At 39.1% G+C, this 14,440-nt stretch overlaps 1 protein-coding gene across 1 annotated transcript; it reads left to right on the top strand.

Annotated features, from left to right (window-relative positions):
* The first annotated feature begins 8,955 nt into the window (after positions 1 to 8,955).
* hoxb13a (homeobox B13a) lies at positions 8,956 to 14,359 on the top strand. The gene is made up of 2 exons (XM_033971120.1): positions 8,956 to 9,720; positions 13,785 to 14,359. Exons 1-2 carry the CDS (start codon positions 9,039 to 9,041, stop codon positions 14,030 to 14,032), a joined length of 930 nt encoding a protein of 309 aa, XP_033827011.1. The 5' UTR covers positions 8,956 to 9,038; the 3' UTR covers positions 14,033 to 14,359.
* Positions 14,360 to 14,440: the final 81 nt, after the last annotated feature.

Genomic DNA, 14,440 nt, shown 5'->3' with positions numbered 1-14,440 from the left:
CCGGAATGTTCCACAGTATTGCATAAAGATGATAAATCATACATTTATTTTTGATTCAATTCTCTAACTTTGAAAAAAAAACCATTATGTCTGTGAGTGTGGGCGCCTCTTCACAGATCTGACCTGGATCTTGGCTCAGTGATGATAGTGGCACCAGAAAGGTTACATAGTGTACCTTTATTCATTTCTTTTGAGCTGCATAAATGTGGTGACATATTTCCTGATGTGCTTTTGCATTCTTGATTCAAAAACATGATGATGTGACTTACAGGTGGAGCAGCCAATCAGGGACTTGCATGATCTGTATCAAATCAAATATGGCTGAATACGGGGGAAAAAAGAAAGGAAAAAAATATATCACAGGCAATTGAAAAACATTGCCCTAAATTCTGCTAATCTGAGGTGAGAGAATTTTAATTTTGTTTGTAAATGATGAATGACAAATGAGCTCCTTGTTTCACATGTTTCATTGAAATAAACTGATTGGACGTCCAGAGAAGATAGAATATTTAGTTTTGAATTGTTCATAGCTGTGGCAAAACTCCTAACTTATCTTCATTCTGAAACCCATGAATAAAAAAAGATATCAGAGATATCATTTTGGATTTGCCAGGCAATAAACTGGAAACTGTATAAAGGAAGTATTTGTCATTGCAGGTAACGCTAGAACTAAACCAGGACTAAATCTGGACTACATGAAACAGGATCAGAAACAACATACACCAGGACTAAATCATGACTAAAGCCCATATCCAATCATTTGAGAAACAGTGAAATATACATAATGTAATGTAAACCCATTGTTGTGTGAAATATTATTATGGATTTGAGATACCAGATCTGAACTAACTCACTTCTATACCAGAATACAGCATATATGGTGCTAAAGAGGACTAAACCAGATCCAAACCAGGACATACCAGGTCTAAACTAAGCACCACACCAGTGCTGACCCGTACTTATCTACAGGGTGTCCATAACGTCTCTTTACAATTTAAATATTCAATTACAAAGACAATTGATACGATATATTAATTAAATTTGTTGTATTGTACTGAGTGGTTATAAAAGTTTTTCATCACATTTTTTAATTTCAGGCATCCTGTTGATTATCGAGGCATCCTTTTGAATGAACCCTGAAGAAATGGCTCCTCCTCAAGAAACAGTACAATGTGTATCATGGTGTATTGAGACAAAATGGGAGACACAGACTCCAGAAACTACAGACTATGGAAGAGATGAAAAGATAACAGATGTGATTGCAACCATTGATGAGGATATGCTACAGTGAACATGGCTGAATACTGTCTTAATGTGCTTTGTGTGACTAATGATGCCCATATAGAGGTGTATTAAAAACTTTGGAAACCTCTAAGTACAGTAGAACAAATCTAAGTAATATATCTCATCAATTGCCTTCATAATACATTTTTGAAATTGTAAAGAGACTTTATGGACTCCCTGTGTAAAAAATTAACCATGTCTACCCACACCCATGTTTAACTCCAGACTGAATCGAAACAGACCTGGTCTAAACTAGAACTAATGTCAGAACAGAATATAATCAGGTCTAACCCAAGAAAAACAGATGTGACACAGAGATAAACTGTCTCTAAAACGGATCTGAATAGGGTCTAAACCAGGTGTTTAAATCAGGTCTAAACCAAGTCTAAACCAGTTCATAACCAGGTCTAAAGCAGGTCTCATCCGGGTCTAAATCGGTTCTTATTCAGGTCTAAACCAGGTCTGATCTGAATCTTAACCAAACTTGGACCTGTTCATGGTTTAATTAACATCTACAATTGTATTTTGTACGCACCATTTAGAAAAACTCAAAATGTTTATTTATTTATTTTTTGTTTTTATACTGACCTTCACGCGAGGTCATACGTCTTCTGCTTTGTATCAGGCCTCACTATAAGGACATTACGCACCGTGCACCTGTGCTGCGCGCTCTCATGTCGCGTCTTCATCCACACCTGCGCGCTCTCATGTCGCGTCTTCATCCACACCTGCGCGCTCTCATGTCGCTTCTTCATCCACACCTGCGCGCCCGGGACGAAGGTTTTATATAGATCTTAATTATCTCCACATTGCGCCATAGACTGAACCATAGACTGAACCGTAGACTGAACCGTAGACTGTGCCAAAGGCCGCACACGTGGAGGATTTAAACCGGGTACAGGGCCGTAAAAGGTGTCAGGATTACGCAGAGGACCACCGGGAGAAGCGAGGACTGAAGACTTTTGGAGCAACATCGGTTATTAAAAATACGTCTAAAACACAAAGGACAAAATGTCTCATAAGAGTCGTACCAATTTATTTACTTTAATGTTTTTCAGATTAGTAGTAAAAAAGGAATTTCCATCCAGTTTTGACAAATATAGCTTAGTTTTTAAAATGTTTTCTTTTTTAAGCAGCAGAAAGTCTGTACCAATCAACATATATACATATATATAAAGAAATATCTTGTCCATAAATTGTGCATATGTAAGAAGTGAAGACCTTGGGAGCAGAACCCGTTATTAAAAAAATATGCTAAAGATTATGAAAATAGGTGTACGACGTCAGAATTTCCCCCTAATTTTGAAAATTTTCTGTTTTTAAAAATGTTATTCCAAATTAGAATGTCTTTCCTATATCAATCAGTACATTTATTTTACGAAATATCTAACAATTTATCCACATATAAGAACTGAATGAGTTATTAAAAGTGCGTCCAAGATTATAAAAAGTCTGAATTCCCTCCCAGTTTTGACAATTTCAGTTTTTCAAGACAGTAAAATGCCCTTTTTTCTATTTGAGCAGGAACTAGTATTATGTCTACTATAACCATCAGTATATTTTATTAAGAAAACAATACAGACCTGAAGACTTATGGGGCAGAACATATAAGAACTGAAAACCTTTGAGGCAGAATTGCTTAGTAAAAAGTCAGAATTTCTCCCCAGTTTTGACAAATTGCGTTCGTTTTTAAATGTTTTTCAGTCAGTAGAATCTAATGTATTGTTTTAATAAATATCCCCCAAATTGTCCACATTTAAGAACTGAAGACTTTTATTAAAAATACCCCAAAATTTAAAAAATGGGAGGAAAAAAGTCCTCCCCATCACCAAACGATTTTATCCAAAATGGGGGGAAATAAAATAAAATAAAATAAAATAAAATAGATTGGCGAATTGATGAATGTCTGTTTAATCCCACAGTCGTCCAGGTCTGACCGAACAAAAAGTTTTGGTCCAATTGTCAGATTTGAATTGTTTCCATATTGTCCATACATGTTCATTCATATTACTGACTAGGCCCGCGTTCTCCCGCTTTATTTCTTTATTTCTCCAACCACAACATCTGCAGATTAACTAGAGACATTTGACCTGTAAATACCAGATAATAAATCACAAAACATACAGATTCATGACGTTAAATGATGGCTTTATGTTAGTTAAATTATGGAAATGATAACCATGCCTAAACATCGCTTTTTCCAAATAGAAGTAAGGCATATTTGATCTTTATTTTGACACACGCACGGATCCATATAAGGTAATAAAAAGAAATACAATGAATTCTGTAAAAACAAGAGCACAAGAAGTTTTCAGTGTCCTGCTAAATAAAGACAGAAGCGCAGTGACTCCACACATCAAGACACACCAAAGTCTACACAATAACATTCCGTGATTCCATAACTCCACACATGAATTTATAGTGAAAATGACGCAGGGCAGCGTGACAGGGGCGTACACCACCTTCAGCCAACACCACTTTACGCAGACGTCTCAGGAGACTGCGGCATGAATATGTCAAAAATGATGACGCATTTATAACATATGGCTTCAAAATGGACAGTGAATATGTTTTTATTTTACTTCATTTGTACATATCTAGAAAACGAGCTCTAATAACCAAAATCTAGATCTTATTTGTTTAATATAACGATTACGCACTGGTTTAAAGATTAGCTGCTGTACCTGACCAATGGCCAGTCTTTAAGCTCTGATGTGATGAGACGCATTCACGACATATTAAATGATTCTATACATGACACACTGAGCTTGACACGTAGGACTTATGCGCGTAAAACTAACAAAGTCAAATATGTTATAAAATGTATCATTCAATGGCTGTAACAATAGTGCGTAAAATGTGGGTCAGGTGACGCGTGGTTTGACGAATTTGTAAGATTTGACAAATTCTTGAACGTTAACAGACAAGAATGAACTGTATAGAAACCCGTACTCACACAGGACTAAACTAGGAACTAAACCAAGACCAAATCACTAAATCAGCACCACTGCTGTTGGCCAATTACACTCACTGAATAGACTGGAACAGGGTTGGATGTTATAATTCTAGCTTTAGGGAGACAGTAGCTCACTGGAGTGTTCCAGTCCTTCTCTCGACGGAAACATCACTGGCTGAGGTGTCAGATCCACTGACCCACAGGTTGGCGGTGTGATTCCAGCTCCCACGGATGAAAGCTGTAATTGTGTCATTGCGCAAGACACTTAACCCACAGTTAAGTGTCTGCGTAGACTGTTGTGCACATGAGTGGTTCCTTGATGTAAAGCGCTTTGAGTGGCTTAAAGGTGGATAACCGCTGTATAAAAATGTGACAATTTTTGTTGAATAATTTCCAGACCCGCTTGGTCAAATGAGAAAAAAATGATTCAATTGTAGGTTGTGCTTTTTGCTCAAATTACAAATATGATCACTGTGCATTGTCCAGGAGTTGAAGCCGCGCGTGCAGCATCAAAGAGTCAGACACTCTCTTATTTCCTGTAACAGGCGTCACGTGACGCACAAGTCAATTGTCTCGTTACGTCCTAATAAATATCTTGCGTACTGCGTCAGAGGAGCCAGCAATTTCATTTAAGTAACAGTGATGCTACTTGAAAATAATATTACTGAAGCAGAAGTGCAAAGTAGTGGTTCAAGAAATTACTCAAGTAAGAGTGACAAAAGTATTCAAACTACTGACCAACTCAAGTAAGAGTAACTTAAAGAGCAACTGTCAGGAGGTAACATCTGATTTATAATTTTAATTTAGTTGAAAGGACAAAACATTACATCAAATCTGGTATTTTCAAAGGACAAAAATGAGCCAAACTAAATCATATCTGAAGGGGCGGTACAAGAAACACAAATGCTCAATGATTTCATTTTGTCAACATAAAGCCTTTGTCACTTGTAGAGTTACAATAGTAAGAGCAACTAAAAGGTTTACTCAAGTAAAAGTACTGTTACTTCAATAAAAATATTACTCAAATAGGAGTAAAAGTAGTTGCTTAGAGTACTCTAAAAACGATACAGCCCATTGCCTATATTAAATTAATCTGCTGTGTAAACAAAATGTGTGATCGTTGTAGACACTGCACCCTTTCAAATAAATTAATCTAATCTAATTTGGTCAATATTAGAGTTAATATTGATTTTTTACACAGTGGAAGAATTGTCTCCCTTAAAGTGTATTCGTTTCCTAATGGATTTATGGCGCATTCAGATCATTTGAAATAACTATGCAGGAGCCTGGGCCGGTGAATATGTGCAGTGTGTGTCCGCTGTATGAATGTTGCTCCGGGGCAGAGGGGGCGGGGCTCACGTGGACAGGTGTAAAGGCGCGCAATTACCTGGGACCCATGTTGAAAGTCAGTGCGAGGAGCCATCATTTTTGTTAACTCATCCATTCCGTTTACCCAACTTGGTCTTATTGTCTCCATCCTGCTGTGACAGGTGCGGGTTAATAAATCTCCAAAACGCTGGATCTCGTCCTTTCTTTAAACAAAAGCCTCCACGCGCGTCTCAAAGCTCTGACCCCATGGACCTGCTCTGGTCGTCCCGAGAGGCTACGCGGTTTGGACAGATGTCAGGACAGGATTTTGGATGATGTCATGCCAAATTTGCATAGGTCCACTGTATAACTTACTGTACAACTTAGATTTCTACAGACACAAAAGACGAGATACGTGAATAGGTCAACGAGAATGAGACAAAACGAAATTTGGACATAATTTGACAAAAAATTTAATAAAAATAAAATAAAAACAACTGTGCAATCTATTTTAGACTTCTTTTTGGAACTTCAGCTTCTCAACTCACCAAAACTCAACACCTTTTTTGTCCAATAGTCGGAAAAAAAATAAAATAAAATAAAATAAATCTCACGAGATCATTTTTGTCACGTGTGCACAAACATGCGGTGATATCTCAGGAGATCTTGCAGCACGAGGTCTTACAGATATAGGGTAGATACAGCGGCATAATGTAACGTCATAATGATGTCATATTCAGAAGGACATGGGTCTATTCACTCTATTCACTCTTTTTGAAAGAAATATCCAATAGTGTTGTAGCCCTTTTTGTTTTATTTTATTTTGTAGTATTAAACATGCACCGTGTTGTCCTTAAGTCTGTTTTCCAATATTTATTTATTTACCTTGATTTTTGAGTGTTTATTTCTGTTCTCTTGTGCGTTGCAACAGTGGATTTTTTCCCACTGTGGGGCTGATAAAGGTTCTATTGTCTCATCTTATGGTGTAAGTTCATTCCAATTACAACAATGACACATATTGACACATATTGATTAAGACTCCATAACTGACCTTTTTGTCACCTTAGTTTAATATTTTTTGTTCCACGTGGACAGAGATAATTACAGAGATATTATTTACTGCATTTTACAGATATCTCAAATATGATCATGAAGATTTTTCAATATAGACTGTCAAAGGAACCTCACATATTGGTTTATGTTTAGTCATTTCGAGCAAAGAGCAAATAATGATTTGTTATCAACACAATAGTCACTAATAACTGGAACAATTTCCCACTGTCATTTCCTCAAGTACAATTAGTACTAGATTTGTACATTCTATGATCTGATAACTTGACATTGCGCAGTGTCAATCATTTATGAACAGTTTTCGTTCACGTTCTCGTGTCGGCGTCGGTGCGTCTGTCTCCAGTGGCGCGGGCCCGGACATAGAGGGGAGGTGGGTATAGGATGGACTTGAACTTGAGACTCTTCTATCCCCCCCTCCCACGCGCGTTCGATCGCGTGTTAAACTTTACCTTGACCTCCCGGGGCCCAGTCTGACCTCTGCACCCCTCGCGCGCCCCTGGGACCACATGGGAGGTTCCGGGCCAAATCTTGATGGGCACTCCCGCTGTGCCAAGGACGCACCAAGAGCGCGGGTGGCGAAACAAGCTTCCACTGCCCATTGACACAAACATTTCATATTATCATTTTGACCTTTCTGTTAATGCGTTTCAATCAGATGCCCTCCCATGCGTGTCTTGTAGAGTTTAAGTGAAATTGTTGCAGGTCAAATGTCTCTAATTAATCTGAAGATGCTCTGGTGTGGTTGGATAAATACATGATATGGGGAGATATTGCATGTTAAAACGTACAATTTACACATTTTGGACCAACGATTAGTAATTTGGATAAAGAATTATTTGGACAGAGAGTGTACAATTTCTTATAATTATAAAAATACAACATTGACGAATACATAATGGAAACGCCAGGTTGTGTTTTTAATGATAAACCAGTTTGAGGATTAGATTTGAGAACTCTGTATTCAAAGTAATTGTTTTTACAGTATAGGTAGAATTTGACCGATTTTGTGTTTTAAGATATATATTGGTCGTGTTAAATAAAAATAATACGTGTTTGCAGCGTGCGTAATGAGATCTTCGTTCGTGGCATTGATGTTCAAAGTATTTTCAAAATCAACCAATGTACAATTTGAAGGATTTGGATCAAAAAGAACTAACAATAAGATTTTCCATCGTTTCAGTCTTAAATAAAATGAGATACTCCAAACCGCTCCTTGTAACGTCTCAAATGACCCACATTTTACGCACGATTATTAAAGCCATTTACAATTAATATTTATAACATATTTCATCGTGTTTGTATTAGTATATTATGCAGTATATATTTGGTCCGTTCCAATATTAAGGTTTGGGTAGGTGTGGTTTGGTTTGCGCACACAAGAAGAGGACACTTGATTTACGCAGAAGTCATGTGTAGTGCCACTGACTTGAATGACCTGCATTTGTCCATTTAGAAAATCAGTCTTATCTCCACCAAAATAACAAAGCAACTAAGTATAATTATTTACACACTTTTACGGCAATTACTGAAGTTTTTGACGATTATTGCAAAGGGATAGTGGTGCGTAATATGGTCATGTTCTGAGTAACATTACAATGATCTGAAATACAATACACCCGTTAGAGAAAGAGGTACGTGCTTCACATTTGTCCAGCAGTGGCACAGAAGCCTCTGCGGCAGAGTCTGAGCCGGCGCCAGGTTCATCTCAGCTCGTCCATATTCCACTGTATCCGTGACGTATGAGGGTCCTCAAGTCTTTAATATTCAAAGTTTGAGCTAAAAGTAAAAGTCCCTCCCATCTTATAATTTAAAAAAAATATATTTTACGGCCTGATAAAGAGTTTTCATGTATTTGGCAGCGCCGCTTATTAGTCTATAACGTGTCTATAATTCAGCGCATTTACACCGGTTTGTCCTGACGCGTTAAGAGCGTACGGGTCATTTACGGCGCTTTAAACGCAACTAAAGACTAAATAGTCCTGGGTGTAGTCTTCTCTGAGCTCAGTGTGTGCATTACGCAGTGCGTAAAGATCCATGTCTCCAAACAACAGTCTATCAGGGCTGACTGGGGCCGTTACGCACGGAGCGGTTCTGAGCGGTATATGCAGCACTTCCGCGTCACGCAGCGCTCCACTCGTTAAATCACTCTCTCTGACTGACAGTCATCAACTGGACTCTTCTTCTGCGGTTTTTTCTCTTGTCACGTCACATGACTGGCCGTTCTCATCCAATGGACAGGGGCCCCTCCTCCTCGTGCCCCCGAGGTGCGTTGCGTCAAGGCTGCGGCTGAATGTAACCGGTCTGCGGCCGCGCACCGGGGTCTTTGCCTCCAGCGCCACGGTCGTGGTGGAGCGCGTAAAGTTGAGGTCTGTGAGCGCGTGCAGCCCATGTAGCAGAGGCGCGTGCAGCGGACTGCCCTATGAGCGCCTCGCTCGTGCTCAGCCCTCGCTGGCACGCGGACACGGTGATGTTTGTGTACGACAATAACCTGGACGAGCTCAACAAGAACATGGAGGGCTTCCCCACGGCAGCGGCCACGCAGTGCCGCAACATCATGGCGCACTCCGCGGCTCTGGGTGGGCACCCATCCGGTCTTGTGCACTCCTCCGCGGGATATCCAACCGTGGAAGTGTCGGCTTCCGGTTCCAGTGACAGCAGTGCCGTCACGGGGAAGCAGTGTACCGCGGGACCATGCGCCGCCGCGGTGCCTCACCAGAGCTCCTCCGCCGCCACCGCTCTACCGTACAGTTACTTCAGTAACGGCTACTACCCATGTCGCATGAGCCGCGGGGCGCTCAAGTCCTGCACGCAGGCGGCGGGAGCTCTCAGCTCCCAGTACATGGACACCCCCGTGAGCTCCGAGGAGTATCCGAACCACCGCGCCAAAGAGCTGGCCTTCTATCACAGCTACCCCGGCCCCTACCAGTCCATGGCCAGTTACCTGGACGTGTCCGTGGTGCAGACGCTGGGCGCAGAGCCGCGGCACGACACTCTGCTGCCCATGGACACTTACCAACCCTGGGCCCTGACCAACGGCTGGGGCGGTCAGATGTATTGCAAGGAGCAGGGCCAGAGCCACCTGTGGAAGAGCGCGTTAGCAGGTAGGCTACCACCTGGCTGCTCTGTGTGCAGTGTGCGCGCGGAGAGGTCAGGGAGTGAGACAGGATATGTGTGTGCAGAGTGTCCGCGAGAGCGTGTGTGCACGCTGTGTGTGAGAAGCTGTGTGTAAAGGATGTTTAAAGGTGGATCTGACAGAGGGCACCGCACGAAGCTTTAATTAATTCATTAACAAAAAAGGTCACGTGACTTCTCGTGAAAAGTGACCCCTGTATTAATGAGATTAAAATGATGTGTCTGATTAAGATCCCAATACCAAAATAGTCTCACACAGCAGCGTGTCTCTCACATAGACTATTACATTAATGTATTCAGCCCACACATTAATAAAATCATCTGGAGTTAGTTAATGGCTTAGCAAGATGAAAAATGATCATACGCAGCTTGTTAATAATTATAGCAAATGTAAAGTCAACAGTGAGCCACCAGACACATGCTGTACACAATTTCCACAAGGTTTCCATAGGATTTCCTCTATTCACACATAATTGCATTACTATTCTCAGCCGTGTCTTTACACTGTTGAATATATTGAATTGAATATATGATGATATTATTATTTGTTGAGGAAAAAAATGTGCTAAATCCTAGACCAAAGACCTACCATTTTAAAATAGCATTGCATTGGTCACTGGAAACGCGTTTCTGAAAATGGCGGCGAAGTATCATTTTATTATTATTTCACACACGTCTCCAGTTGCACGTTGTGAGTTTCACATGGAGGCTTACTGCTACTGGAAGCCATGAAATGTGTGAATATTGTGCATGCGAGCAGTATGCATGATTTTAGACACACAAATCCCACTCTGGCACACATCCCTCTCTCATACATTTACCATCCCTCTCCGATTGCAACGAGTCACAACAAATTCGACACTGTTTACTTTATATTTATACAAATTATTTTACTTTTGGTAGAACAGAAGCAAAATAAAGATATATGTCTTACTTGTGGATTTTTTTTATTTTTATTTTTTACTACTTAGAACTTTGTGCTGCCTACATTGAAAAATTATCTATTTTCATCCAAACGAAGCATGTACGTGTGTGTGTGTGGTTTATTGTGCAAATCTGTTTTAAAAATGCGCATATTAAAATGAGTAATATTTCAATTTAAAACAATTATGTTGAAATTTATTGTGATTTTTTAAAACTGTAGCATATTAAGAATTTAAGACAGTCCACGATGGCATAAGATGATGTTTCATTTGCACCATCCTGTGGGACGTTTTACTGGCCTATTTTTTTGTTCTAATAAACTTATATTTTGTGAGAATATTTTCTACACATTTGGATGTATTTTGATAGTTTGTGCAAATATTTATGAAAAATACTGCTCTCTGACCTTAAAACCAAACACAGAAAGCAGAAAATCAAATAGACAGGAACTGAATTTTACTTTCAGCTTAAGTTAAGTAAAAGACTGTATATTTCTTTCTTCAACATATTACTTCTATCAAACGCTTCCCTTCCCCTTTAATGGCTTCTATTTTGGTCGGCTGTAATAAAAGTTCCCGTGACCTACTTTTGCGTTGGCAGACACAAGTCAGGAACCAAGGTGTTTGAATGTTTTTAGGTGGCATTAGCAGAACAGGACTAATCATGTTAATCAAAACATCACAGAATATCGATGTTTGGTTTAGGAAAGTATTTTTATGACCAATGAGAGGTGACTATGGAACATTTAAAAGTTTGTGCAAAACATTGAGGCAAATACACAATGCAATTTTAATGAGGACTTTGGAATTAATCGTAAAATTCCCCAAAACATGAAAAATCAAGATGGATTTTGGTTTAAAAACATTTACACGTGTAGGCCACTTTACACAGTTTGAATCATTTGAAACACAAACCACATTGGATAGAGGACGAATCTTGATTTTTAGGTTTTATTGGACGATATCTTACTGAAACCAATCATAAAAAAGTGAATTGCATACATCTTTAACCACAAGCAATACAATTTTGAGGCTAATATACTATTATTTTCCCCATCCTTCATGATAGAAATTTTTAAAACATTTATGTCCAAGAAATTGAAAATAGTGGTCAATATTAAGTTGTGCCATTAACATTTAGATTTGTTTGTTTGTTTGTTTATGAGCCTGGTGGTTGCTGAACTTCCTACGGTCCAGGTTCAAAGTTTAGCACACACAAAAACATCGCCATGACAACAATAGCACCATAAATAGTTCACAAAGAGTTTCACATTATCGTACATCTGATCTCACTTTGTCTTAATTATTAAAAAGGTAATATGGTTTACTTCACTTTTCCACCATCCTGGAATTTTGAACATTCTTAGGACAAAGCATTTTAATGGGTCTACTCATGAGTTTCAGCTTGTTGTTATACAGGCGACATTTTGAGGACTTTTTACCTGTCATAGTATTGGAGAAAAAAATCATAAATCTTTAGTTTTTTTAAAATTTGTCAAATGGTTGCAGAATTTTCCATAATTCTAAAAGCCATCGATAGTCTTAAAATATTTTTTGTACACATTACAGATGTAGTTTTCAAACAACACAACTGGTTTCCTTTCTGGTCTCTTGTTTGCGACAGAACCATCAGTAAGACTTTTTAACTGTGGAATATATTTTGAAACTATAGAGGTTGCTTATTCATAATGAGATCTTTAATAATAAGAGGAACAGGCTTTTTCAAATACTTTTGTGGTGTGTAAATTGGTGCAAAATTAAAATGAATACTTTCTCATTTAGGGCTGTAAGAATCACAGTTTGAATGGACACACTTGGCAAATCACAAAGGCTTGAATTTTTGAAGTATCATAATTTAATTCACAGCAAAATATCCTTTATTCTGTGTAAAAGCTGTTAATCCTGTAGTTTGGACCTCTACAAACATGTTCTGAAAAGTCCCTGTGCGTCAGATGCCCTCCCTGTGTCTCCATGGGGGTGTATTCTCTCTAAGTACTAGTTTAAACCTCTACAACCATGTTCTGTAATGTCCCTGTGTGTCAGATGCACTCCCTGTGTTTCCATGGGGTCTTTAAGTAGTAGTTTAGACCTCTACAAGTATGTTATGAAATGCATGGGACCCTTGGATTAGTTACATACTAGTTACATATATAGTTTTTTTTGTCAGTTCTCTTGGATATGTTTAAAATGTGAAATCACTGTTGCAAAGCTTGTCAGAAAAATGTAATATTATCAATTAGACATTTTCCCCACATTGTGCAGCCCTAATCTCAATTTTGAACAATGATGTTGAGTACTAATTTTGATTACACTCCTATAACAACGGTCCTAATGTTCCATCATTCTGAAACCCGAGGTCTTTATGCCACAAGTATTACAAATGTATCAGTGTTACTAGTAAATACAATAGTACAATTTTTTCTCCTTTGTGGTGTGTCCTTAGTGCAGATTTTGTTATCAGTCAGCACGAGGCTCTGTCTTAACTGAGGAATTTATTTTGAAACTTAATATGCTGGTAATTATATATGTAATAATTGAAGAAATAGTCTTTTTCAAAGGTGTAGTATGTAACTGTCTGGGGGTGGTGCAGTACTACACCTGCATGATTCCATGTAAATAGGATGTTGAAACTGCACTTCAGAACATTCTCCAGGAAGATACTCCCCCCCCCATACTATGGAATATTATAGCCAAAGAACAAATTTTCCATGAAAACAAACAGGCCCTCCTCCAGGCTGAATAAGTGTCAAATTTGTGAAGATGCGAGCCCCTCACAGTAAATTTCATGGAAATAAACCCAACAAAAATGAAAACAAAACATGCTTTTATGAGTCTATATTTTTGGCTTAAGAGTTACATACTGTGGCTTTAAATAAATGTGTATGTGTGTCTGGTGTGCAAACCAATATAAAATGTATACATTAAAATGAAGTATCTCTATATCCAAAAGGATATTGATGTTGAGTACTAATTTGGAGTCGAACAAAAAATATTTATTGTCCTGATAAACCTTATTTTGTCTTCCACAGAAATCTTTCAATATGACACAAATATTACAAATGTATCGATGTTAGTTTTAATGTATTTGTTGGGGTCTGTCCTTTGTGCAGACGTGGTGGCGCATCAACACGACGGCTCTCCCTTCCGCCGCGGCCGAAAGAAGCGCATCCCGTACACCAAGGTACAACTCAAGGAGCTGGAGAAGGAGTACGCCGCCAACAAGTTCATCACCAAGGACAAGCGCAGGAAGATCTCTGCCGTCACCAACCTGTCCGAACGCCAAATCACCATCTGGTTCCAAAATCGGCGCGTGAAGGAGAAGAAATTCGTGGCCAAAGTGAAGACGAGCGCGCCGTAATATGGGAAAGCGCGCGTAAAAAAGCGTGCGTAAAAAGGACTGGTTTGGCGTCTCCAGAATCCCCTCCCAAAAAAACAACAAAAACTGTAAAATATGAACTCTTGAAATATCACACTTGGGACACAAAAATAGACAATGTGAAAAGTGCCAAAGCGCGTCCCTGTGTGATCTGTACAGCACTTGAGCCTGCGCTATACATGTACGTGTACGTCAGTATCGTGTCTGTTTGTTTGTTCGTGTCTGTAGCCATAGCAACCGTATATATGCATATGTTTATTACGCCTGTAAACGTGAGTATAGTGTATCACTTAATAAACGCTGTTATACCCCCGCAGTGTGCGCCAGACTCTCACTGAGCATGCGTAACCTGTGCGTAACCTGAGGGTTGAGTCGCGTTCTCGTGCGTAA

The sequence above is a fragment of the Periophthalmus magnuspinnatus genome, chromosome 8 (genome assembly GCF_009829125.3).
Source record: "Periophthalmus magnuspinnatus isolate fPerMag1 chromosome 8, fPerMag1.2.pri, whole genome shotgun sequence".
NCBI lineage: Eukaryota > Metazoa > Chordata > Actinopteri > Gobiiformes > Gobiidae > Periophthalmus > Periophthalmus magnuspinnatus.
Note: the sequence above shows the minus strand (reverse complement) of the source record. Positions and strands in the feature narration are given on the sequence as shown.